Source organism: Uloborus diversus, chromosome 6 (assembly GCF_026930045.1).
Source record: "Uloborus diversus isolate 005 chromosome 6, Udiv.v.3.1, whole genome shotgun sequence".
Lineage (NCBI taxonomy): Eukaryota > Metazoa > Arthropoda > Arachnida > Araneae > Uloboridae > Uloborus > Uloborus diversus.
The window spans coordinates 13544146-13571351 of NC_072736.1; the positions used below are offsets into that span (position 1 = coordinate 13544146).

General features: G+C 34.2%; 1 protein-coding gene across 1 annotated transcript in view; it reads left to right on the top strand.

The window, feature by feature from the left end:
- The first annotated feature begins 23331 nt into the window (after nt 1-23331).
- Nucleotides 23332-27206, top strand: part of LOC129224223 (fibroblast growth factor receptor 4-like) — a 32910-nt gene continuing 29035 nt past the window's right edge. Inside the window, 1 exon segment of the mRNA XM_054858646.1 lies at nt 23332-23428. Within this exon segment, the coding sequence (XP_054714621.1) occupies nt 23332-23428 (97 nt within the window).

The window sequence follows — 27206 nt, forward strand, 5'->3', positions numbered from 1 at the left end:
CTTCTGAAGCAGTTCTTTTTCTCTTTTGAAAAAAAGATGGTGTTATTTTATTTAATCAATTTACTAATTTAATAATTTTCATTGATTGTTGTACATTGGGTGAGGGACAAACGAAGGAGCTAATAAGTAATTGAAATTTTTAAATGAAAAGCATTTTAATGCTCACATTTTTACATCTGATAGAAAGGAGTGGTAAGAATCGTATAACTTAATTTCAAGTTAGACATTTAATTACATTCTTTTCCTTCTCCTGGGTAAAATAATGATGCGTTGCCAAATTCTCACAAAGAAACGGTATATCATCCAGTCAAAAATATTCCACAGTAATAAAATCAAACGATAAAAAAAAAAAACTTGTGCATTTCAGACCGTAAACCTATTTTACTAAACATCAGCATATATTAAATTTCCAAAGGTCTCACATTTTTCGATTCTCAGTTTTGCATTTTTAGGCCCTGATTTTCGTGTCCAAGTATTTTTTTTCCCGCTCACTTTATTTTGTTCATCGTGATAATACAACCAAGAACATATGAAGCAGTGATCTACAAGGGGTGTAAGTATACTTCTTAAAGTTAAACACGTTTAACTTCAGATTCCAGGTATTAGGCTCTCATTGATTTTTTTTCTCTGAATCATGCTGTATAGCAGTAACTCAGGGGCGTGCACAGGGGGGAGGGAGACACTTGTTGGCTCGAGCCTAAAGGGGGGCCCAAGATTACGGACGTTGGGGTAAACAATATGGACAGGGGCCAATAAAAGTCACTTCTAACGGTCCCCAAAATTTCTGTGTGCACGCCCCTGAACCCATCATAGCTTCAAGCGCCATCTCGTGCCCTAAAACAGTACGTTAAGCATGGCGTTGAGTAACTTTTTGGAAGTGTTGGAAATAAGCAGTTATTAGGCGCATTTTGATACTAAAATCAGGGCCTATTACCGCACAGGCCTGCTAGGCCTGGGCCTGGGGCCCCCTTTTCCTAAGGGGCCCCAAATTACTTAAAGAATTATGCATAGCATTACAACTATACAAAAAATACACACATTTTTAAAATAATGGCCTTCAGGGGGCCTCCAAATTATTGTGGGTCTTGGGTCTCACTTTTAGTTAGTCGGGCCTTGACTAAAATTCATTTTTATGCCCGAATTTCCAATACTGAGGTGCCAAACTCGACGCCTAAAATTTTGATTTGCTTCGACCCTGTTCTTCTCGACGCATTGCAACCCCAACACTTAATGGATGTGAACAAATTATAAGAAACATTTCGTTAATTGTAGCATTTTTTAAATGCATACATCTGTGCATTATTTTTATTTAATGCATCTTTTTTTTGTAACCTCATATCGTGGACTGGCCATAAGGGACGATCAAGCCGAAGTGACGCCCAGGCATGTCCTAGTAAAATCTGCTGTCCTTCTTATACTAAAATCCACTCATTTGAAAAGTAATTGTTTCTAAAAAAATTTAAAAAAAAGGAAGAAAGAATGAAATATGCAAGAAAGCATTTTGGTGTTATTAAAATTAATTGTGGTACCCAGGTTCACGGACCTGCAGGACAGTGTATTAACCAGGCCCTTGAGTTGAGCACTGCAACTATATAACTACAAATTAGGCAAAATAGAATGTTTGACTTCTGTTGAAAATATTTGTTTGAAAGCAGACGTAACTACTTCTAATTTTATAAATTTTGAAATTGCATGTAATTTTGTAACATTTGAATCAAATCTTCATTCTCCAAAAATCGTGAAAAAAAAAAAAAAAAAAAGTTTTGCTCGATTTAATATGAAAAGACTGAATTGAAGAAACTGAGTTGTAGCATTCACCTTAGGACATGAGTGTATCAAAAATAGGCACCTAGGCTTTTCATTTCGACACCTCTGAAATCCTTTTTCGTTATCATAACGCCTAGATTTAAATTCTTTATTTCTAATAGTTAGGGGAATGTGTGGCCAAGTGAAATAGTTAAGATAACTTACTTTTTCAAAATGAACAAGTTGAAATTTGTTCTGAAAATTACGGTACATAAAGAAAGAATAATATACAGTATAGAATCTCGAAAATCCGAGGTAATTGGGGCTCACATCATTTCGGATTACTGAAAACTCGGATTATCCGAATACTTCTTCCAAGGTAAAAATTAAAACTATTTGGACGACATTAGGAGAACCACCTTTCCTTGCATTAAAAAAAGTATTGTCTTCACAAAAAATGTATCACGCAAATTTGACCATTAACTTCCCTTTTAATTCCGTACAAACGAACTTTGACTTTAGTTTTTCACGATGTTCGTCCGTATTTATGTGTGCAAATTTGTAGGAAATCAAAACATGCATTTTGGCTGTGCCCGAATCGGTTTCGATGAGTTTTGTCGTGATGTCTGTGTCCATAAGCGGTTATGTGTATGTATACCTTGAGTAACACAAAAATATTTAGTTCAAGGTTTGAATTTCGTATATGCAACTCATGTGGCAGCAACTTGTGAACCTATTTTTTTTTCTTTTTTATTGCAATTGTATTTATTCTAAAAGGGATATATTATCTTCAAAGTATCTCTTAATCTATGCTTGAAGAGTGAAGGAATATTTCGCGCCATTCAGGGGGTGTTGTTAAAACCAATATCTCATTGTATTTTTTATCTCATTGTATTATTTACTTTATGTAGGTAATAAGTTTTACAGTTGCAGAAGATTTCCATCTTCAGATTTTATTGAAAATCATTTTTTTAGTCACTAAAAATTTAAGTTAAAATATTAATAAGACACCTCGGATTAAGCAGAACCTCGAACTTTCGAGACTCGGATTTTCGAGACTCTACTGTATTTTGTAATAACACTTTGCATTGAAACATTATTTATTTTTGGCAGTAAATTTGCACCTGCAAGAAAAGGTGAAATATTTTCGCTTGTTTTTTTTATGGGGCAAAGGGAAAAATAAAATATTTTTCTAATGAAATATTTTCTATTTGACTATTAAAGATATTTTTGGTCAAACATTTCACTATCTAAAAGAATGAATGAGTAAGGGAAAAGCAAATGAAACGATGAACGAATAAATAAATAAATGAGAAAAAATAAATAAGTTAATAAACTAGTGAACGAATTGATTAATAAGTTGATTTTTAAATTAGGGAATGTAAATACAATAATTAATAAATGAACACGTAAGTAATTTGATAAAGGTCTGAGTAAGTAAACGAAATAAACTTATTTCACGTTGCCCCATTAACTTTGCCTCGCATGCACCTGATTAACTATACGAAGTATTTAAAGTACAAATAAGCTTAACATTAAACAAATAAATACTGCACTGAATATTAGTAGGCCTCAATTAATATTCAAAGCGTTAATAACAAGAACTTTATAATTTAATGATAACAAAAATAATTTTTGACTCGCAACGAAACAATACAATATGGGTATCAATTTTTTAAAATTGCTTGTGTTATCTTTAATTTTCAAAGTATTCGCAACTCCAACAAACTATAGAGGGCGCTGAAGCCACTGTCTAATGGCGGATGAAAAAGGTAAAACAAACAAATGTCGTAATTGTAACTTGCTTTGTTGCTTAGTGAATGACAGTAATTTTTCATCGTGTTTGTGGGAAGCTTTCTTTTTTATTCTTCTGTAATTTTCATTTTCAAAGTATTCGCAACTCCAACAAACTATAGAGGGCGCTGAAGCCACTGTCTAATGACGAATGAAAAAGGTAAAACAAACAAATGTCGTAACTTATACATTGCACCATGTACTGTCTGAAGCCCGTAATTTACCCCAAAGAAAATACGTGAAATGGAATGTTTTACCTTTTTCGGTAATATTGTTAATCATCGCAAGGTAGCGTATTCGAGCTTCTGTTCATGTTCTGTATTTATATTTTTTAATTTTCAAAGGTAATTTTTTCTTCACTGACTACATGTATTACTACATAATTACAATATATTACTAGATAGGTGACGTTAAAAGCAGAGTAATATTTCACCATTTCACTCTGCCCCACCATTTCACTTCGCCCCACAATCCCCTACTTTACAGATTTATTAGTCTTTACAACATCTAGAGTTCAAAAAACTATTATATAATTGGTCAAAACCTTCTCATCGGAATGAATCACGTGTGCGGAAAGAATTTATCGTTAACTGATATGAAAAGTACCAGGAAATTAATTTAGACACTTGGTGTAGCAGTCCCCCCTTGACAAAGATATATAGAATCAAAACAAAAGCATAAACTCAAATGAAATGTGCCCCGAAAAAATATTATTAATTGGAATGTTTCAGTGGGTCAAACATTCTGCCAAAGCACAGAATCCCAAGTACGGAACTCTTCGTTTCGTTGTATGAGAAATATATTAAAGGGAGAAGAGAGAGAGAGAAAAAAAGATATTTTTTTTGAATTCCCTTTTTAAAGATCTAGTGTTGCAAATCATTTTAGATGTCGCGGTAGTGTTAATGTTGCAACTAAATCTTTAGAAAGCAAAAAGAAGTCATTGTAGCCCGACACTTGTGTTACTTCTTTTTTGTCACTCTGTGTTACGTGGTCTAATTAATTCTTCTTATTGGAGGCATTAATATTTTGAGAGTCATTGCGCAGAGCTGATTTACTTTCCTCGTAAGTTGTGAAATTTAGTATTGAAATTGGTTTATAACGGGACTATATGAAAAACTCATGAAATTGGATATTTTTGCTAAGTTTTGCGAGAGATAAAATCCGGAAAACTGCGAAAATAATGAAGCGAGAATACTCTGTTTCCTCTCCCTCGTGAATATTGATAAAAAATGTGTAGTTTGTGTTAGAAGTCTATGAACAGTCTTTGTAGTTAAAGAAGAATTAACTCGTGGCAGGAAATTTCCGTTTAAATTTTAGAGCAAGAAAAATATGTTTGTGTTAGATTTGTTCTAAGAAATAGAATAGAAAGTTACGAAAAATAAATAAATAAATAAATAAAATAAATAAAGAAAGAAAGAAAGAAATGAATAAAAAAATTAAAAAGAATAAATAAAGAAATAAATGAATAAATAAAAAAAATAAAAAAATAAAGAAAGAAAGAAATAAATGAATAAATAAAATAAAAAAAATAAATAAAAAAAAATAAATAAATAAAAAAATTTTTATGCACGTACTTAACATACGTAATTGGCTGATTGGAGGGTTTCATTCATAATTGCTAACAGTGTATTAAAAGAATTTTATTTTCATGCAAATGGTAGAACCGCAAGTTTCTTCGTCCTAGGAAGTGGTTACTGAGAATTAAATTTCACTTTTCAGATCCTTTAACATTTAAAATTTTTTATATTTTATTTAATTTTACAACTGGGAAAAAGTTAAAAAAAAAGTTTGGGAATAGAGAAAGGTTACTTCTTTCAATTTTGGCGTCATTGGAAAATATTGCAGAAAAAATATTCTTGATCTAATAATTTATTTTTGCACAGTCAGACTCGTTTTTTTTATATTAGGAAAAATACTTGTTCCAATTATGTTCTGTGTAATAACTATATTGTATATTCATCTTCTGCTTGTGGATATATACTGAAAAAAGGGGAAAGATGTGGTTAATTAAAAAAAAAAGCCAATTAAAAACGGAAACACAACACCTTGAATTTAAAAGTGATGAATTTAAAACCGTTTTGATGATAATTAATAGCTTTTTTTGGGCAAGAAACAAATATAAATTATATAATTGCTTCATAATAATTGTTTTAAATCTTTAAAAGTGCTTATTTACGAAAAGTACATATAGAACGACGTGAAAGAAGGTCAATTCTGGGCAAACTTTTTGTTAGCTTATATAATTAATTAGAGACTTTTTATCGGTTCACACTAAATTTATTCACAATAATGTCTAATTTACAAAATGATCTTTGCTTTTATATCGACATTATTGCACAAGCTGCATCGAATAATTTCCATTAGTATTTTCTCCTTGTCTCTTTCGCTCAGTTGTTTTTTGGTTTCTATCAATTTACTAGACCTAAAAAAGTTTATTTTATGAGATAATTTGTTAGATAATATCTTCTATGATATTGACAAAACAAACAAAAAAAAAAAAAAAAAAAAAAAGGCGTAATATTGTTGTTGACGAAAGAAGCTGCTTTACGCAAATTTTCGTTTTAGTGTTAAATATCTCCTTTAGAACCTCAACGGTGAAACTATTTTTGTGTGCAAGACACTTTAGGGAAAAGCCGCCTTCTTGGAGGGCTTCTGTGACCGGCTGCCCAACATTTTTTACTTCCTTTTACAAGAAAGGAAGTATTGTATTCGCGAAAAAAATTTCACCCAAAAATCGGCTTTAATTTCCATTTTGCTCACCCCCAAATGAATGTCGAGTTTTTTTTTTTTTTTTCAACCCGACCACACGTGGATATGTGCCTAGGAACATACAGACACCCGAAATATCCATTTTGATGATCCCCAAGTAAATTACAACAGGTTTTCTCGTGACGTCTGTATGTACGTATGTGTGTATGTATGTCGCATAACTCAAGAACGGAATGTCCTTGAAAGTTGAAATTTGGTACGTAGACTCCTAGTGGGGTCTAGTTGTGCACCTTCCTTTTTGGTTGCATTCGTATGCTCCAAAGGGTTTTTTTTTGCCCCTTTTTGGGGGGAAATCATTGTTAATTTCGAAGCAAATTCAAGTGGTGTTATAATTTGGCGTACACTTGACGATATATCGCCAGTCTTTTGGTCACCAAGTTTTGTCGCCAAATTGGCGACAAATTTAGCGATTTTTTAAATTTTTTTTTATTTAAATCTGGTTTTAATTTGGCCACTGTTGGTGATATTTAGAGAGTAAACTATTGAATCTTATTAAAACTGCCAATAATGAGAAAATGACATTAAATTGGAGTAAAAGGAAGTCATGGGATGCACACATCAGCTCGTTTTTCCAGGTTTCCCAATGGATTCAAAAAAACAGCAAACGCACAAGAGGTATTGAATCGTCGGTATCACCTCCTGCACGTTTGAATCCATTGGAAAACCTGAAATATTATTTTTTCAAATATAAACCTTGAAGTGGCCACTACTAAAGCACTCCGAAGCACTGGTCACTATCGGTGTGTTTACCTTATGCTGCGATGTTCCAAAACAATATCTTCAGTGGGAAAGATGGCAAATCAGGTCAGCTGTTGGAACTCTGGTTCTGGCAACCAACCCATGTGCCACCAATCAGAGATATATCCCGGGTGTTCCAACATTTGACTTCAACTAACGCTTGGCACTAATCTTCGAAGTTAAATATTGCAGGTTCCAAAAAGAGAGACAGATAGTCGAGTTTGTTTTGAATCATTTTTTCCCCAGTTTTCCAGATTTTCTCTCGCAAGTCGTACTTTCTTCGCTTCAGTTTGTTTTCATCACCACTCGGCAAAGGTTCCAAAATTAGCTGGTGGTGAGGCCCCGACCGCTGAAAGAAAGGCACAACGCGACATAAGTCTTGACAACAAGGGAAAGAAAAAGATTTTTTTCTTTTTTTTCACCTTCTCTCTCAGCATTTTTTTCTCGACACCGAAAGATGATCTGCAGATGTATCATTATCTTAAATAGCACGTGACTTCTCTCTAGTTCAAAGCTCCAACTTGCGGTCGAAATTGCCTGCTCAATCTCCGAGTTGCTTTTTCGAAACTTTTTGGTGGAAAATTGCTTCTTGAGTAATTCAGAACTGGAAAAAAAAAAGTCATGTGTGGGTCAGAGCTCAATTTTCTAATGTAAGAAGTGCAGCCCTATAATCTGTAGAACTTCTTTTAATGCGTTAGTAGTCGAAACAGGGTCGTTTACAGAGTTCAGTCATTAGTCACAGGTACAAAATGTTATGGATCTGGGTATCTTAATAAATCAGGACCAAGTTTAGTCTACAATGCAGCATTGCAAGTAACAAAGCCCACAGAATATTTGGGTTTATCCAGTGGCGCACACAAGGGAGGGGTCCAGGGGGTCCGGGCCCCTCCCATAGCTTTTGCATTTTTTTTCCGATTAATTCTGATTCTATGTATTTTCTACGTAAAATATTTCCAAATAAAGATAGCAATAATTTCAGTTCTAATAAGTGAAAAAAGACATTTCTATTGTTAAAACAGTTTTGTTTAAATGTGCACTTATCCTATTACAGTTAAACCTGTGTAACGAATTGCACAATCGAGAGATCTTTCTCGACTTTGAGAAGGCTAAAAACACACTTAAGGAGTACTGTGTATTATGAACGTTTAATGTGTTCTTGCACTGAGATGCGTTCAAGCACCATCACACGTATCACCATCACACACAGAGGAAATTACAAGTAAAATCGAAAAACGAACTAGAAAACTAGCTTTTATTCTATGATATTTTGTAAGCCTACAGAGGCAAACTGGTGACTGTAAGTGAATACAGTGAAATAATCATATTTTTAGTTTTGTAATTACTTATTAAAATGAGATTTTTCTTGGTCTTCATACTTGGTGCTTCTTTACTTGAATTTGCTTCGCTGTTTTCATTTTAAAATAATGAAAAAAGTAAATACATAAACTGTTTTGCTTTCTGGTAGTTTAATTAAGTATTTTTTATTAATTTTTTTATTAATTAGTTCTAATTATTTATTTAATAATTTTTTTACTGTCTTTTGTTCTCGAGAATCCATAAAAATCAAGTGAATATGTTTGACGGTTTATTGGGGTATTATATGAAAATGGAAGTTTTATCTCTGAACCCTCCCCTTGAAAAATTCCTGTGTGCGCCACTGGGTTTATCAATAGATCTATTTCAAACAAATTCAAGAAGGTTCGTCTGCCTTTATATAAGAGTTTAGTAAGACATACCTCATTTGGAGCACGCTATTCAGTTTTAGTCGCCTTATTTGAGGAAAGATATTTCTGTATTGGAAAGGATTCATTCAAAGAAAGATAACTTGACTAGTAAGAGGACTTTCAGATTTGAACTATGATGCGAGACTTAATAGGCTTAATATTTACAGCCTGGAGCATAGGAGATTCAGAGGGGACATGATTCAGTTGTTTAAATTTATCAAAATGAAAGATGTTAAAGGCTTAATTTTTTGCACGGAAAGCAAGACGAGAGGTCATTGTTTTAAGCTATTCAAATCTCTAGCTAACCTGGAAATTAGGAACAACTACTACTTTAGTAGGATCGTGGCCACTTGGAATAGCTTACCGGAAGAGGCGGTAATGAGCAAAGGGGTGAGTAACTTAAAGAAGGCCATTTGATCCTCATTGGGGGCTAATAAGTTGACTAGGACCAGCCTATCTGGGCCCAGAGCCTGTTGCTGGTCGTCACATTTGTATTTGAAATCTCGTCCATGTATGAAAATTTACAAAATGAAATTACAGCAGTAGCTGAGCTCCCGTGAGCTCCCATGCAAATAAATGAGAAGTAAAATATAGTTTGAACACATGTCAGGGGATGGGGTACATCAGAAATTTAAAAATATACAATTAATAAATGCTACGCACAAATATGCCCAGATTCAGGGGGTGGAACAGGGGGTTCATGACCCCCTTAAAGCCTCCAAATATAACCAAAAGATACATAGCTGTCTGCACATACTTCATCTCCCTTTTCAAAACCAGAAGCTGAGTTCGAGCACACAAATCATTCAGAAAAAATGCAAACATTTCAAACGCGATATGGAAGCTCGCATCCTTCCATCTATTCTATTTCATAAAAACCATCGATATATCTGTTGCTGAAAGTTCTGATTAAGAAAAATTGGTGAATAAATAAGCTATAAATAAATACATAAATGAAAAATAATAATAATTAAAAAAAACTGTTATCGAATCGATCTTCAATCAAAGCTGCATTTACAGCTTTTTCTGTGTAATGGCGGAGCAATTACGAAGAATAGAACCTGTGACAGACATGTCATCCTTCGCTTTGTGTGTGTGTATGTGTGCCCTTCTACTTGGTAAATGTTTCTTTGTTTTTTTTAGAGTAACTTAAAATACATGTGGTTAATTACCGCACCCTGTGGTTAATTGTTCAAGTCATTTTTAAACCTCAAATGCAGGAAAGAGAAGGGATAAAATGAAGTAAACCCCCTTTTAGCATTAGTAATGTCAACCGTGGAGTGAAAAAACTTTTTTTTTGGGGGGGGGGAGGGGGGGGGGGTGTGCCAAGTTAAGTGGTTAATTTACATGTCGAGTATTGGATTGCACTGTCGTGTGCCATCAATTGGAATACAGTAATAGTTTTTACTTTCACCACTTCATCAAGTGCAAAATATAAGTGCTTTCTTAATTATTTATTTTAGCAAACGAAAACTGTAAACTCACTCATTATCAGGGGCCGACTAACTAAAAGTAAGGCCCTAGGACCACAATAATTTGGAGGCCCCCTGAAGGCTCTATAGTGGAATGCAGTTGTTGATTTACAGGTTTCGGGGCCGTCGGAATGCATTTTGGGGGCCCCTTTGTCGATCACAGAACTATGTAAATCATTTATCATGTGCGTTTATGAATGTACTTCGAGGCCTCTCTTAATTGTGACATGGAAAATTTGCTAATGGTAGAATTAAAAAAGTTCTCCTTTGAAAAAGTTTTTTTTCCAATCAGCAAATCATTATTTTTTAACTATTACTATTTTGAAAATGTGTGTATTTTTCCTATTTGTAATTCTATGCATAATTCTTTAAGCAATTTGGGGTCATAGGCCCAGACCTAGTAGGCCTGTGCGGTAATCAGGCCCTGCTCATTATCAAGGGGGGGGGGGGGCTTAAAATATTTGGGAGGGGGGGTTGGAATGTTGTTCCGATTATTCGATTGAAACTCCAAGCTCTGCCGAATGATAAAATATGAACATGCACGTTGCACATATTGATTAAATGGGAAGAAACACAAAGCATCATTATAAATTTGAAAAAAAAAAAAAAAAGGAAATTTGCAATGCTCACTCCAAATTTGCCAAATAAGGAAACTTTCGGGAGGTCACAGTGACCTTCTATCGGGGCGCCCCCTCCCCATATGTAGCTAATTTAAATTACATTGACCTGCCAAATGGTTCGATGAACTATGAATTAGGAATTTCATTAGGAGCTAATTGTCTAAGCAAAGCAGCATGTGCACACACCATGTGGAAAAAGTTACAGCAGACCTTCTTCCTACAGTAGGTTAACAATGATTGAAGATGACAATGATATGAAACATATGTTCATGCTCTCTCACTACTTACATTAACAGCATTGGCGATTAATCGCCTATTTTAGTTCGCGAAATTTTGCCCTTGAATTTTCTATTGGTGTTCATTTTTTTCAAACAAGCAAATTACTCGATGACGGAATGTTTTCATTTTTATGATTTTTAAAAAATGATTTTTCTTAATAAGGCAGCTGAGTGCACAGGAGAGAGATGTTAGAGCTCCTCCCCCCCCTTTTTCAAGAACCCTTGAGCCCCCCACAAGCGTGCGTCAGTTCTTGCGCACGCACACAAGGGTATAAGAAGTTCTGGCTGCACCCCTGGTTTACGGTTGGTTTGACCTCTAGCTTGCAGCATATGCGAACTGTTTTGTGTCAACTGTGGTTCAGTTAACTATCCCAAGTTAAATTTAGCGAACTGTCCAATTATTCGAATTGAATAATAAATATTAATTGAATTCGCACATATGATTAAAACCTACACTAGCTGCCTTTTTTTACATTTCAAACGCATTCACACAAAAGTCTCCAATTTTCCGAACTGGGTTCAATTATTCGAGCCAAAGGTTCCGGTAATCGGAATGCTACTGGAATCACTAGTGTGCGATAAAATTCCAAAAGTACTCTTTACTTTGCTGCCATTTACACAATTTCGAAAAATAAAAAAATAAGGAAAATGTTTAAAAAATATTTTTCCAATCCAGAAAATGTTGGCGCGAAAGTGCCATTGAACCCCTGGCGTCCTCAACAGCAAAAGAAGATAATCCGAGAGCAAAATCTCTGAATCCGTCTCCAGAATGGCTTTGAGTGATTAGTTCTACGGCAGTGGGCGGGGGGATGGTGCTGGGATCTCTCCAATTAGAACCCGCCTCTCTGTCTTCTCAGAAGAGGACAGACGACACACTTTTTATTCCTGGCTCTGGAAAGACCCAACAAGAAGTGCCCTTGTTGTTGAGCGGGGCGTCGGACCCTTTTTTATCGAGTTTTTCCCGCTACGGAAAAATGCCGAATGAACAAACAAGTGGTTGGAGTGGATTGGTCTGGAGGACGCTTGGATGCCGTGGCAGGTTTGTTCGAAAAGAATGTGAAGCGTAGCATTAAAAAATTTTGAGGTTCCACAGTATTTGAATTAGTGATTTAGCAAGATGAAATGTGTCATTCTTAAAATATACGATTAATTGATTTATCAGTGGTATAGTCCTGAAAAGGGGGGAGGGGGGCGCTTACACGTATGACCTTAAGAGTTATTGGGACTAAATTTATATTGTATTTAAGGGAAAAGGGGGGCTTGAGTTATATAGAATAGAAATGTGGAAGAATGGCTGCTGCCCTCCTCGACTACACCACCGATGACTGCGGAGGGAATGTTTTTCTGAGTAAAGCTAAGATTTCGAAGAAATTAGTATTTTTGAGCTTTCTCTTATTGATAGTTTTTTTTTTTTTTTTTTTTTGAGATTTTTAGGAGTTTTTGAGTTTTAGACGTTTTTTCTATTTACATTTCAGCATATTTTCTCTTTTTTGGGTCATTTGATTATAAAATTATAATTTCCCTATTGATTCTGCTAGTCACATTGTAACTTTCTTAAAAATATATTTTTCTAATAAAATCAAACAGAGGACAGTAGCAGATTTTAGACTAGTTTTGGAGAACAGCTAAGCAACCATGTTGAGCCCAGAAGTTGTATCTGTACTTTTTAACAATATTGAGGTATCCCCAAGGGATGCGTTGTAATTTATTTTACCTAAATACAACATTTTGTAATCATTTTTAAAACGGAAATATTAACACAAAAAATAAATAAATAAATAAAAAATAAAAAGCTGAAAAATAAAAGAGAGGAAAATTTTTTTTACTTAAGTTTAAGTAAACAGTTTTTTAAAAACTTATTTTAACTGCATAAGCAGCGGTTACTGTTGAAACTAAAAGATAATTTTCAAAACAGCGACAAATGTGGACACCAAATGCATAACAAATGACAGACGAATTTTGAGCAACACGCATAGATTGTAAATGCCGGATTATCTGCACACGGATATTCAGAACTGCATCAACAGTCGATGTAATATTTTGTTTGGTTCATTTCACATTCTATTTACAAATACACATTCAAGATGGACACAATGCTCTCAGTTTTATTTCTTACCGTAAAAGTGCTTTGCGTTTCCTATTTTCTCTTCTGTTCTCCTTAAGCTTAAAAATTCCAGTGCTTTAAAGCAGAGTTTCTCAAAAGTATATATTTTTAAAACCAGTCTGCGTTAAAAACTGACTCGAAAGAAAAACATAATAATACACCTAGTAATAATGATAATGTCATAAAACTGAAATGTTGTATTTTTTTTAAAAAAATGCTGATGTCATAGTTTAGTAGTCACGATTTTGGAGGCTATAATTTATTAGCCATAGTTTTAGATGATATAATTAAATAGAATCAATACTTTTGTCTCAAAAAGGGCAACAATTGAGTGCATTCATCCTATTGGTTACTAGTCACTCGCTATCGCTACATTTTGCATTTTGTTTTTCGTTCTTTTAAACTGATCTTTATTTCGAAGTTGTTTTTTTAAGTATTCTGTGATTTTTTTTATTTATTTTCTACTTTTTAATCTTTGGTAAAATAATTGTTTGTCATTTAAATATTTTTTATGCCGTAAATAAATGTAAAAATGTGTCGCTATAGTCAACCCTAAGGATATTTTTTCCCCCTTGAAAAAACAAACAATTGCTTATTGTTCTCATTTGACTGTTTTGAATTCCTATCATTTTATTTTCCCACCAGCACCCTCTGTCAGCACCACCGTCGCGTCGACCGGCCTCACGATCTGCTCCTCTTGCGAAAACCGTCTCAGGTTGCGTCCATATCCTACACACACGCGCATACACACACACACATACACACTCATGCCTGCGCACAGACACAAATACACACACACATACACACACTCATGCCTGCACACAGACACAAACACATATGCCTACATACACACACACACGAACGCCTACACACACGCGCGCGTACACACACAGCACTGCATACACAACACGCACACACATGCATACACACACACACACACACATGCACCACACACACATGCACCTACACAAACACACACGCATTCATACACACACTCGTGATTGCGAAAAACATAATTTGAATTCAAGATGCCAAAAATTCATATATATATATATATATATATATATATATATATATATATTTTAAATTTTTTATCCCGTGGCCCAAAAAAGGCTGAGGGAGTGCTGTTCCAAATCATGATTTTACCGCGTTTTTATGGCTGCCAAATCTGAAATGCAAAACTAAAGACATTCGATTCTATTGTTAGCACAATCGAAGGCGATAACATACGTCACTCATCGAAACATTAGCTTGCATTTTGTTCACCTGTGACGCAAATTCACGAAACAGAAGTCGAAAACGAAATCTTAAAAGTGTGTGGGAAGCCGGAATTCCTTGTCCGAAAAACCTATCGGTGCTTACTTCTTCCCGATAGAGAGAGACGTGCTGAGGAATTGGAGATCGACGCCAGAAATAGCTCTCAATGCTCCAAGACGGGAACAGAGCGCCTGAAAGGTCAACTCTTGCAAGATTTGTGATCGTGGTGACTGAATGGAACCCACCATGGATGACTTCATTTTCAGCGAATGCTGACTTTTTAATTTACTTCCCGCTCAAACGTTGTTTGTTTTTGAAGACGCCAACCATGTGATTTACGCGTTTAGGGATTCGCACATTTTTGTTGGGGAGCAACCCAAATACACTATATTGGGACACTTTTAAAAATTAACATTTTTACTAATTTCTCGAGAAATAATTGGCCAATTGCTCTGTATTTTTTTTTTTCACATAAAAGGTGTACTCTAGCTGCGATTTTTCAATAAAAATTAAGTCTACTATTCATTTAGGAGACCAGCAACAAATTAAGAAAACAAACAAAACAAAAAAAAAGTTTTTTGCTCATCCTTTGTTGTAATAGCTGCAAATAAGCTGTACATTTCAGAAATAGGTAAACGAATTATCTATAATTTATTTTTATATTTTCGTGACAGTATCTCTCATGCCCACGGAGCATTTCTTCCCAAAATACAAATTTTATTTGAAGATTGTTGACCATAACACGCTGAGTTTTCCGTCAAACGTAACGAAACTTTCACAATATTTGACAGCATACAAGAGAAACATAATAATAATATTTGTAGTAAAAATATTGAAAATTTGATGAAATATGAACGTTTAAAGCAATTGAATTTTCACTGCGCATGCGCGAAAGATAGCAATTTTTAACTTTCATAATCTAAAGCTCAGATAGACCCTGCAACTTATGATAAAATTCCAGCTCGACATCTTTAAAATTTAAAAACTTATCAGCGATCTAATGAGCCAAACTTTGGATAGGCAACGACTCGTGAGGGATCGTTCGCATTTAACCCGTTTTTATTGTGAAGCACTTTGCACGATAACAGGAAAGTGTTGCAGTTTGCGAACGATCCCGTACGATTTGTCACCGATCCAAGAATTATTGAAATTTTGCTCATTAAATCGCTGATAACTTTTTAAATTTTTACGATATCGAGCTGGGGAATTTTATCACGAGTTGCAAGATTTATCTGGGCTTTGGATTATGAAGAATATAAATTAATATCTGTCGCGCATGCGCAGTGAAAATAGAATTGCTTTAATCGTTCATATTTCATAAAATTTTCAATATTTTAACTACAAATATTATTGCTATGTTTCTTTAGTATCTGAAAGATTAGTAACGTTTGACGGAAAACTCTACATGCTATACGTCGAAAAACTTCAAATAAAATTTGTATTTTTGAAAGAAATGCTTATATCTCCGTGGGTATAAGTGATATTTTCACGAAAATATAAAAATAAATTCTAGATTGGCCTATTTCTGAAATTTACAGCTTATTTGCAGCTATTTACAATGAAGTATGATCAAAACCTTTTTTTTTTTTTTTTTGTTTTCTCAATTTGTTGCTGATCTCCCTTTTATTGGAAAATCATTCTTGCAGTATACCTTTTAAGTGGAAAGAATTATATAGCAATTGGTCAATTATTTCTCGAGAAATCCGCAAAAATGTGAATTTTTGAAAGTGTCCCAATATTTTTAGTCATATAGTGTATTATGGTTGAAGGAAAGCTTGGGAAACATTCTCATTTGGCAATTTTTCATTTCAATTGGAGAAGAAATTTATTTTTCCATTTTTCATTTTGCTCCCAATAAGAGAAATAATATGTAGAATACACAGGTCCAATGAGAGGCAAATACATATAAGTGCCTATTCAAAGGGACTGTCTCTAGAAAAAAAAAAAAAAAAAAAAAAAAAAGGTGTCCTTTAAAGAGGGTAGTAATGTATTTGCAATTTTAATCCTATTTGAAAGCTTTGATTTTTGTAGAAAAGGAAAAATAAACATCGACAGTTTTGAACCAATGCCTCCGGGCTCAACGCGAAGTTGGTCGTTCCTGTGTGCTTCAAATCATCGAAGTTGGTCGTTCCTGTGTGCTTCGAATAAGCGAAGTTGGTCGTTCCTGTGTGCTTCGAATTAGCCATTCCTTGTGACGATGAGTAATGTTATAAAAATCCGTCATTAATTACGAGTGATCACGTGCACGATGCAAAGTGGGAGAATCAAGAGAGAAACCTTGACACGGGGACGATATTTTTAAATCAGTGAGTCCAGAAATATATCCAGGTTCAGCATCATCCAAATAAAAGCTATTTATGGTTTTGAGCCCCGTCGCACGCTTTGCGAAAAAGTTGGCTTTTCACCTCAAATTGCATCTCGACTTGTCATCGAACGCATTATTTCGATTATACGTACTTTGCAATCTTTTTTACCTCACAAACAAAACAGGATATTTTAATAATCCTCTATTATACCCTTCCTAACCTCCACTCAAGAAAAGATGTTCTTTCTCAACAATAAATTTATGATAGAGAGAGATGATCTTAAACTGGATCAGGCTCCCATGCTGTAAGCGTATAATCAAAGTCAAGCCTGTCAGTTTTTAAGAGAGATATCCGTATGCTGATTCTTAGCATTAATCTTAGTAGTACATTTGAAAATTGTCTCAAAATAAATGTTGATAAATATCTGGGTCCAGAAAGTGTAACTTTGAACGAAAATATTTTTCAATTTCGCAAATCTTTTTTTTTTTTAAATTCTTACATGAAAGTGTTACCTACTAAAAGTAGCCATAAACAATGCCCACCTAAATTCCAATTATTTTACTCATAAATTCAGAAAAAATTAAAAAATACCTTGTTCATGGAAATGAAAATAAAAGGAAAAAAAACTTTTTGGTAATAGAGGCCAATTTAATATCAAAGTAATAATTTTGTTAATTGTGCAAACAATGAGCTATTTTAATGATTAGTCAGAATCTAATATCTCTTAATGAAAATGCGGCTTAAATTTTAGTTACTCTTTTAGTATAAATGTGTGCTGAAAATAGTAAAAAATTAATTTATTTTCAAATTAGTGATTTTGAGAACTGGCAATTTATGTTTTTGGTAGGCTGCCTAAAATTGATATATTTCCCCTCCATCATTTATTTTCACCTCAGAAATTATGACATTGATAATGATAAGGTCTGTCACAGAGGTGAGGAATTTTCCATTAATATAGGCCTAATGAATACATTTTTCAAGGAAATATTTTTTTTCTTCGTTGCTACAATCTGCACACGTTAACCATATGAAAGCATGTTCATTTCTTTTTTTAGCCTACTTTCCCAGTAAAAATCAGAGAAAGTAGAAAAAAGCATGAAAGAAGGCTTAATGCATCTTGAAAATATTACAAAAAACAAAAAAAAAAAAAAGGTCAAAAAAATAAATAAATAAATAAATAAGTAAAATAAAATAAATACATATCGAAAAATTAAAAATTGGAAAGTAGGGTATTGAGATGGGGGAAAATGTCTGTCTGCCTGTCCCCCCCCCTAATAACTTTTAATTGAATAGTCCGATTCGAACATTTTTTTTTTGTTCGAAAGATCTCGGCGGGGACACCTCATTCCTATATTTCACATTTTGATTTAAACTATTTTCTGTTTAATTTTGAACAGTTCAAAAAAACTTAACATTAGCGCCTACGGGGAAGTTCAAGGCAATTCCGAACTGTGAGGCGAATTTGCTTCAAACAAACTTTATAGGAAAAAGCTTTTGATAAAAAACTTGTATATAAAATATCTTTTTGATTTGAATAATTTTCCGTTCAATTTTGAACAGTTCAAATCCCTTAACATTAGCGCCTACGGGGAAACTGATAGTCAATGTAGATTCCGTACTTGAAGGCGGATTTACTTCAAACAAATTTTGTTGGAAATAGCTCTTGACGACAAACTCCATACTCCGATTCCGAGAATATAGGGACACCTGACTCCGACTCCTGTGCCCGACAATTAGTCGGACTCCGACTCCTCGACTTCAACTCTTACTTCGTAGCTTTGGCAAAAATTTATACACGGAGGAAAAATTACTGGATATTCGACTCCAACTCCGATTCTTTTATCCCAAAATGAGATTGACTCCGACTTCGCAGCCATGATTTTAACTGTGAAATAATGGGGTTGTTTCCTTCAGTCAAAAGTAGTACTATTAGTCACTGAAATTGACAGAATAAGCAAAAAAAAAGGACCCAGAAAATACTTTTATTTTCCCAACAGTTACTGTTAAATTATTTTTTTAAGAATGTCCGATTTTTCAAACAAGGCGTGGTCTTGATGACGTCACAAATGATGCACTTTGCCGCATCTTTCTACCTCGATTCCACGTTATGATAATCAAGAAGCGAATTAAAATTGCGCTCTACGCTTGCTATAAACCATATCGTTGCCAATACACGTGAGTAAAGATGCGAATTAAATATTTTGCTTTGTGAATGGCAACACAGAATGGCATTTCATCATTTGTGATGTCATCGGACAGAAGGAAAAACATTGAAAGCGCGCCGTTTTAAGTAATTTTTTAAAGATATTAAACTTGAACAAATTATTTAAAAAATGGTCAGACCCTATGTTTTTAAGCATGCTCTTTCAGAAAAAAATACTTTTAAAATTTTGGAAACGATCCCATTATTTTTAATATGATTTGTTTATATTTTCACTATAAAGTTTTAATTTAGGCATACAGTTTTCGGCGGATAAACTCGAAGTCATTTATGTTTCGACATGAAGGTATGCGCAGACTTTTTTTTTACAATGAAAATTATTTTTTTCAGTTGACATTTAATTGTTTTTATTTATTTTGGTAAGTGCATTAGTTCATTTAAAAAATTATTTTTGGCAACAAGGAAAAGAGAACCGATTTTTTTTTATATGATGTATTTATTTTGAGTTTATTAATTTTAATTATTATTTTTTCGTTTTAAAAGCGATTAAAGATTTTTTTTTTTAATTGGAAAAAAGTGTATTAGCTGCTTTGTTTAAAAGGTGCTGCTATTTTATTTGTTCGTTTATTTATTTATTTTTTTACGCATCTAATGTTTTAGATGAATAAGGCATATTTTATTCCTAGAAATCAGCTTAAAAGTTAAAAAAATATGTTTGAAACAATTTGCGACTTTAACTATTTTTGAGAATATTGATCAAGTACTAGAAAGTAGTATGGGTATACCGGAAAGTAGGCTCGTTTAGTTCTAGACGGAACTTCATGTTTACATGAATTTACATCCCTGAAATTCAAGTGCACGAAGGTGAGAATTCACAATAACCACACTTCGTTTTTAAAACAAAATCTATTTTCTTGCTTTTCACCAAAAATCTTACAACTTCTTTTTATGGCTGAAAATAATGTATCATGGGAAATAGAGTGATGTCATTACTGCCTTATGTTGATGAGGAATGGCATTTTATGTTTGGGTAACGGGGGTGAGAATTTAGTGTATGAATACAGTCGGACCTCCATATATCGAAGTAGCAAATTGCCGGAAAAAAATTCGATATATAGAAATTTCGATATATAGAAACACAATCTTATTTTATCATAAAAATATCCTAAAACATTAAAATTAAAACTAATTTTCGTGCATGAAACCCAACTTCTAAATTAAACGAGCATCGGATTAAATGAAAGTTAATAATTAAAAATTTAACAGAAATTACATTTTTGCTCCTCCATACACCTTCATTCTTCAGAAATTCAACTTGAACCGCCACATTAGGGGATTTTCGTGTTAACAATGTAATCGAGAGAAAAGTAAAAAATCAATCTACTTAACTTGAATGATTTTTACTGAAGTTAAAAATACTAGGAATGATAATCAACAGACAAAAGGATAACTTGACACTGATTTTAGTGTTACTGGTTGCAACTAAGATTTGAAATAAACTTGAGGGAATGTAAGAACACCAGAACGGAACAACGACCCTATCTACACACCCTTGAACCCCCTATTCCTTATGAATTTCGTAGCAACCTTTAGTGATCATAATTTTCTCCGCTAACCTTCATTTTTCATGAGAAATACAGTCTAAAGTGGAAAAAAACCTATGAATGCCTCGCAAAAAATTTCGATATATAGAGACTTTTTCGATATATAGAAACAATTTTTCTATGTAATGAACATAGAAATTTGCTGGGATTTCGATATATAGAAAATTTCGATATGTGGAAGTTCGATATATGGAGGTCCGACTGTAATTCCTTATGCCACTAAAACGAACTAAAACACAATATTAAAAAATTAATAATGCTTAAACAATTAGTATTTGAAACACTTGCGAAAGAAAAAATAAATACATAAATATATACTTTTAATTAAACAAGTTATTGAGCAAACAGTTCCACCAGGTGTGTGACATGCCATGGAGGTGAGGATTCACATGTTATGAACCAAAAATGTATTTAAATAAAAATTATTATTAAAAAAACTGTTGGCAGATTTAAATAGATATATTTTTGATGAAATTGAAGAACAATGTTAAATGAATTGTTTCTTAAAGTTTTTACTGTAAAAGGCGTGTAACAGAAAAGTTACACTTTTTGATGAATGACCCATCTACTTTTAAGCAGTGGCGTACCCGAGCATGGGTGAGACCCGGGGCGGTAATTTGCGGTGCCACCCCTCTCCCTCCAAACGTTAAAAAAAAGAGAGAAATGCTAATAACAACAAATAAATAAATAAATAAAAGGCTTTAATGTTCTACGTAAGCATGAAATTCATACAATTTTCAGAAACAACTACATTAGTGCAAACTAAATTTTAAGTGGGTTGCGCATAAAAAAATAAAATAAAAATAATAATAATTAAATTTTGACCTCTTGAATTTAAATTATGTTTTCGCAATCACAGTGTGTGTGTGTGTGTGTGTGTGTGTGTGTGTGTGTGTGTGTGTGTGTGTGTGTATGTAGGCGTGTGTATTTATATATATGTGTTATGTGTTTGTGTGTAGGAAGTATGTGTGTGTAGGTATGTGTGTTTGTGTCTGTGTGCAGGTATGAGTGTTTGTGTCTGTGTGCAGGTATGAATGTGTGGGTAGTTGTGTGTAGGTGTGTGTGAAGGCACATAAAAAATGTGTCAGTGTTAGCTTTATTTTACGTTTCACACTTTTCTTTTTTTAGAACTTTAAAACTTGATTTAGAAACTTAAAGGAAAATAGGAACTAGCGGTAGTTTAATGTCTTTGCTTGACTCGGAAGAATCGAGATCCGGTACTGGTTAATTTAACTTTTTTAATTTACAGAGGTGGGCCAAAATACTCTTTTGCCGACTGGGCCAAAGTCAGCCAGTCCGCCCCTGGGTGTCTGTATGTGTGTGTATGTGTTTTGTGTATGTGTGTGTAGGTGTATGTATGTATGTGTGTGTACGTGCGTGTATGTATGCGTGTAAGTGTAGGATATTGACGCAACCTGGAGACTTTGCTCGCTAGAGGAGCAGCATCGTGAGGCGGCCGGTCGACGGTGGTGCTGCAGAGGGTGCTGGTGGGAAAATAAAATGATAGCACATCAAAACAATCAAATGAAAGCAATAAGCAATCGTGATTGCTCAAAAAAAAAAAGCTAGACGCACTGTGCAAAATCATCGTGAGATCAAAACAAGAATGCATGAAACTGTGGAGATTTTTTCAAATTTGTAGTCTTAAAAATGCATTTTAAATTCATATTTTTCAAAAATTTGAAATTTCACTTTGGGTGTCAACCCCAAGACAGGTGACAACAACAGGGTGATCAAAACAAGAATGGCATGAAACTGTGGAGATTTTTTCAAATTTGTAGTCTTAAAAATGCATTTTAAATTCATATTTTTCAAAAATTTGAAATTTCACTTTGGGTGTCAACTCACAAACAGGTGACATCCGGGGAGAGCTCCCCTTCCCTAACCCCCCCCCCCGTATCGACGCCACTTTTTTAAGAACTTTGTTTTTGTTTGTAATATTTTTAATATGAGGCAGTGAGAAGTAAATGAATGCGGATGGGCGTTTTCTAGTTTTGAGTAAAACGTGTTTAAAGTTCCGGTCCTAGGACCGGAACTTTACTTCTTTAAAATGGGGTCGTTTCCAAAATTTTAAAAGTATTTTTTTCTGAAAGAGCATGCTTAAAAACATAGGATCTGACCATTTTTTAAGTAATTTATTTAAGTTTAATATTTTTAAAAAATACTTAAATCGGTTCGTTTTCATTGCTTACACTTCTGTCGTGTGACATCACAAATGATGAAATTCCATTCAATGTTGCCATTCACAGAACAAAATATTTAATTCGCATCTTTACTCACGTGTATTGGCAACGATGGTTGATGGCAAGCGTAGAGCGCAATTTTAATTCGCTGCTTGATTATCATGACGTGGAACCGTGGTAGAAAGATGCGCCAAAATGCATCATTTGTGACGTCATAAAAACCACGCCTTGTTTGAAAAATCGGAAAATTTGAAAAATTAATTAAAAGAAAACTGTTGGGAAAATAAAAGTATTTTCTGGGTCCATGTAGTTTTTTTTTTTTTTTTTTGCTCATTCTATCAATTTCAATTACTAAAAGTAGTTAGTACTTTTGACTGAAGGAAGCCACCTCATTGTTTGGACTGCTTCACTTCTTTAAAATTGCTAAATATGTGTAACTATTTTATTAATGTCAAAATACAACCCTTAGCTTTCTTCCCTGCAGGAATGAAGAGCAGAACCAATACAAGCAAATCAATGGACTGCAGACTATCCATCTCTGCGATGGATAAATGAGAGATTTTTCGGTCCTCAACATGTCTTTCTCTTTTGTGTTTATTTCTTTTGTTGCTGGTATCTCAATAAGCGCACTTGGTGTTGAAACGACGACGGTTCAGACTATATTGTCAGGAGGTAAGATTTTACAGAATACTTTTTTCAGTTACGTTTTCTGCACCGGTAACCAAGGCGGTCGTTCCAAGCTCGTCAGCTTGCGAGATCGAGATTTTCGCTCACGTGATCGGTTGTGACGTAGAAATGTCACAATATCGTATTCTAATCTACTCGAACCTAGCCGCAAGCTAAGTTCGAGTAGATGAGAATACTACTTTGCAACATTTCTACATCACAATTGATCACGTGAGCGAGAATCACGATCTCGCAAGCTGACGAGCTTGGAACGACCGCCCAGTCTTGAAATTCTCAAAGTGGAACCCCGATTTTTTGTTTTCCGTCGGTGTCCCGGACTATTGATGAAACGCGCAACAAGCGGGAAAACGTAAAATTGGGGGGATGGGGTTAAAAATCTTTGGATATTGTTTGAAAACTGACACTTTCCCAATGGAGCATAGTAAATTCAGAGACAACTGATGGTGTAAGTAAACAAAGCAACGTGCGTTTTCCCGATACCGTTGCCTGATTGGCGACGGGATGGCGAAAACACTGACAGTCAGATGAACGAAATGTACCTGATCATACGCCAATCCAATGAGTTATTCCTCAAAGTAGCAAATGTTGGCGCCGAACAGCAACCCCTTAGCACGTTATCAACTCTCCCTGAATTCACTATAGTAGGGAAGGAATCTGTTGTTCACTTGCTTTGTTGTACAATAATTTTTATATAACTCTATGCTGGCTTTTTTTTTAAAACTTCCTTTTACAAAAAAGGAAGTATTGTATTCGCCAAAGAATTTTAACTCAATATTCGGCCTTAATTTCCATTTTGCTCACTCCCGAATTAATGTTGAGTTTTTTTTTTTTTTCTTTAAGTGGTCTAAGAACGTATAAACACCCGAAATATCCATTTTGACATTCCCCCGAGTTAATTACAACGATTTCTCTCGTGACGTCCGTATGTATGTATGTATGTATGTATGTGTGGATATGCGTATGTATGTCGCATAACTCAAGAACGGTATGTCCTAGAAAGTTGAAATTTGGTACGTAGACTCCTAGTGGGGTCTAGTTGTGCCCCTTTTGATTGCATTCGGGTGTTTCTAAAGGAGTATTTTGCCCCTGTTTTGGGGGGAAATCATTGTTAATTTCGATGTATACTCAATTGGTGTTATAATTTGGCGGACACTTGGCAATCTATCGCCAATCTTTTGGTTGCTAAGTTTTGTCGCCAAATTGGCGACAAATTCGGCGATTTTTTAATTTTTTTTTTTTTTAATTTTTTTCCAATTTGATCTCGGGTGGTGATATTTAGAGAATAAACTATTAAATCACATTAAAATTGCCAATAATGGGAAAATGACATTTAAAATTGGAGTAAAAGGAAGTCATGTGATGCACACATCAGCTCGTTTTTTTGCAAATTTGCTTTATTCGAAAATGAAAATTGTTGTCTTTACAATTAAGATAACATTACGGAACATAAATGCCAGAGCGGCTTCAAACAGCTGAGAATCAAATTTATCTCGAAAAAAAGACTTAGAAAAACGTTTTTGTGAGTCTCGTAAAGGAAATATAAGCCTGATCTGTTTCAAGAAAAGCGTATTAAATAAAGGAGAACAGCTGAAGAGAAAAGCTTAACCGTTTTATTGATACCTTTTATAATAATGATGGCACAAAACTCGAGTCAGGGACTATTCTTACAAAAAAATATGTAAACAAAGGGGGGAGGGAGAATGTCTTTAATGGGGGGGGGATTAGGTGCAGCGACAGCAAATTTTTGCAAACTTTCAAGGGAGGCTGCAGTAACTGACTTGGTTTTTATTAAATTTAGATTGTACCCTTGTAATTGCAAATTTTCCTCATTAAATTTAGAGAATAAATCAGTTAAATAAGCAATTTCTGGATTCCATTTGAGTAAAAAGTCTTAAATCGTGATCTTTTGCATCCCAAAATTCTAAAACAGTATATATATATATAAAGAAAAGAAAGAAAAAAACCTTGTCAGCATGCATACGATGGCGTCAGTGGATACTTACTGCAAATTATTTTCCTGAGTAAAAAGGGAGGGAGACTTTATTTTCTACAACTTTATTTATTTATTAATTATTATTATATATATTTTTTTTTTTGTTTATCTTGGCGAAGATAGTTTTCTATCTTGTATTATTATTATTTCATATAAATTTGTAACATGCAGTGGCGCACACAAGGGAGGGGTCCAGGGGGTCCGGACCCCTCCCATAGGTCTTGCTTTTTTACCGATTGATTATGATTCTATGTATTTTGTACGTAGAATAATTTCAAACAAAGGTAACAATACTTTCAGTTGTTATAAGTGAAATAATAAAATCCTCATGTCAAAAGATTTTTTAAAATGTTGTGCTCTTTTTCTATAACGAATTGCTTGTAAGAAGCAGAATGGTGATTATAAATGAATACACCGCAATAACCATGTTTTTAGTTTTGTAATTACAGAATAAAATGAGAGTCTATGAAATTGAATCAATTTTTTAATTATAAGAAAAGTAAAAGCATAAATTATTTTGCTCTCTGGTTATTTTTTTAAGTATATTTCATTAAACAATGCTAATTCAATTTCAATAGTTTATTTTTTACTGTTTTTCATTCCCGGGAATCGATAAAATCAAGCCAATATATTTGACGGCATATTGGGGTATGATAGGAGAATAAGGCTTTTGATCTTGGACCCTCCCCTTACAAAATTCCCTGTGTGCGTCACTGGTAACATGTAAGTACAAAGGAGTAAAAACTGTGTTTGGTACACTTTATGGCATTTTACAGTTATAAAATGCCTAAATTTCAGAGCAAATTTTCTTAAATAGGACCCTGGATCGTAGTCCCCTATTTAAATCTCAAGGATCCCCAGCTTTCTCTTTTGATTTCATAGACACCCCCTTTCAGAGTGCGACGGATCCCTAAGTGTACCCTGTGTGGACCAGTTTGGGAACCACTAAGGGTGCATAGCAATCTGGAAAATAGTAACTAGAGAAAAGGATCTGCTTTTGGGTACACAGCTAATCAAGCAACGAGCTGATGTGTGCATCACATGACTTCCTTTTACTCCAATTTGATGTCATTTCCCCATTATTGGCAATTTTAATGTGATTCAATTGTTTACTCTCTAAATATCACCAACAGTGGTCAAACTGAAACCAAATTAAAAAAAAAAAATTAAAAAATCTCCAAATTTGTCGCCAAGTTGGCGACAAAACTTGGCGACCAAAAGACGGGTGATATATCACCAAGTGTCCGACAAATTTTAAGACAACTTGAGTTTACATCGAAATTAACAATGATTTCCCCCCAAAAAGGGGCAAAAGACCCCCTTAGGAACATCCGAATGCAACCAAAATTGAAGGTGCACAACTAGACCCCACTAGGAGTCCACGTACCAAATTTCAACTTTCTAGGACATCCCGTTTTTGAGTTATGCGAGATACATACACACATACGCACATACATACGTACATACGGACGTCACGAGAAAATTCGTTGTAATTAACTCGGGGGTCGTCAAAATGGATATTTCGGGTGTCTGTACGTTCCTAGGCATATATCCACGTGTGGTCGGGTTGAAAAAAAAACTCAACATTCATTCGGGGGTGAGAAAAATGGAAATTAAGGCTGATTTTTGAGTGAAATTTTTTCGCGAATACAATACTTCCTTTTTTGTAAAGGAAGTAAAAACTTAAGGCCAGTTTTTGGTTAAGATCTTATAGTTGATTTGGAAAAAAAAAAAAAAAAAGACAAACGAATTTGCGATCAGGTTAAGATT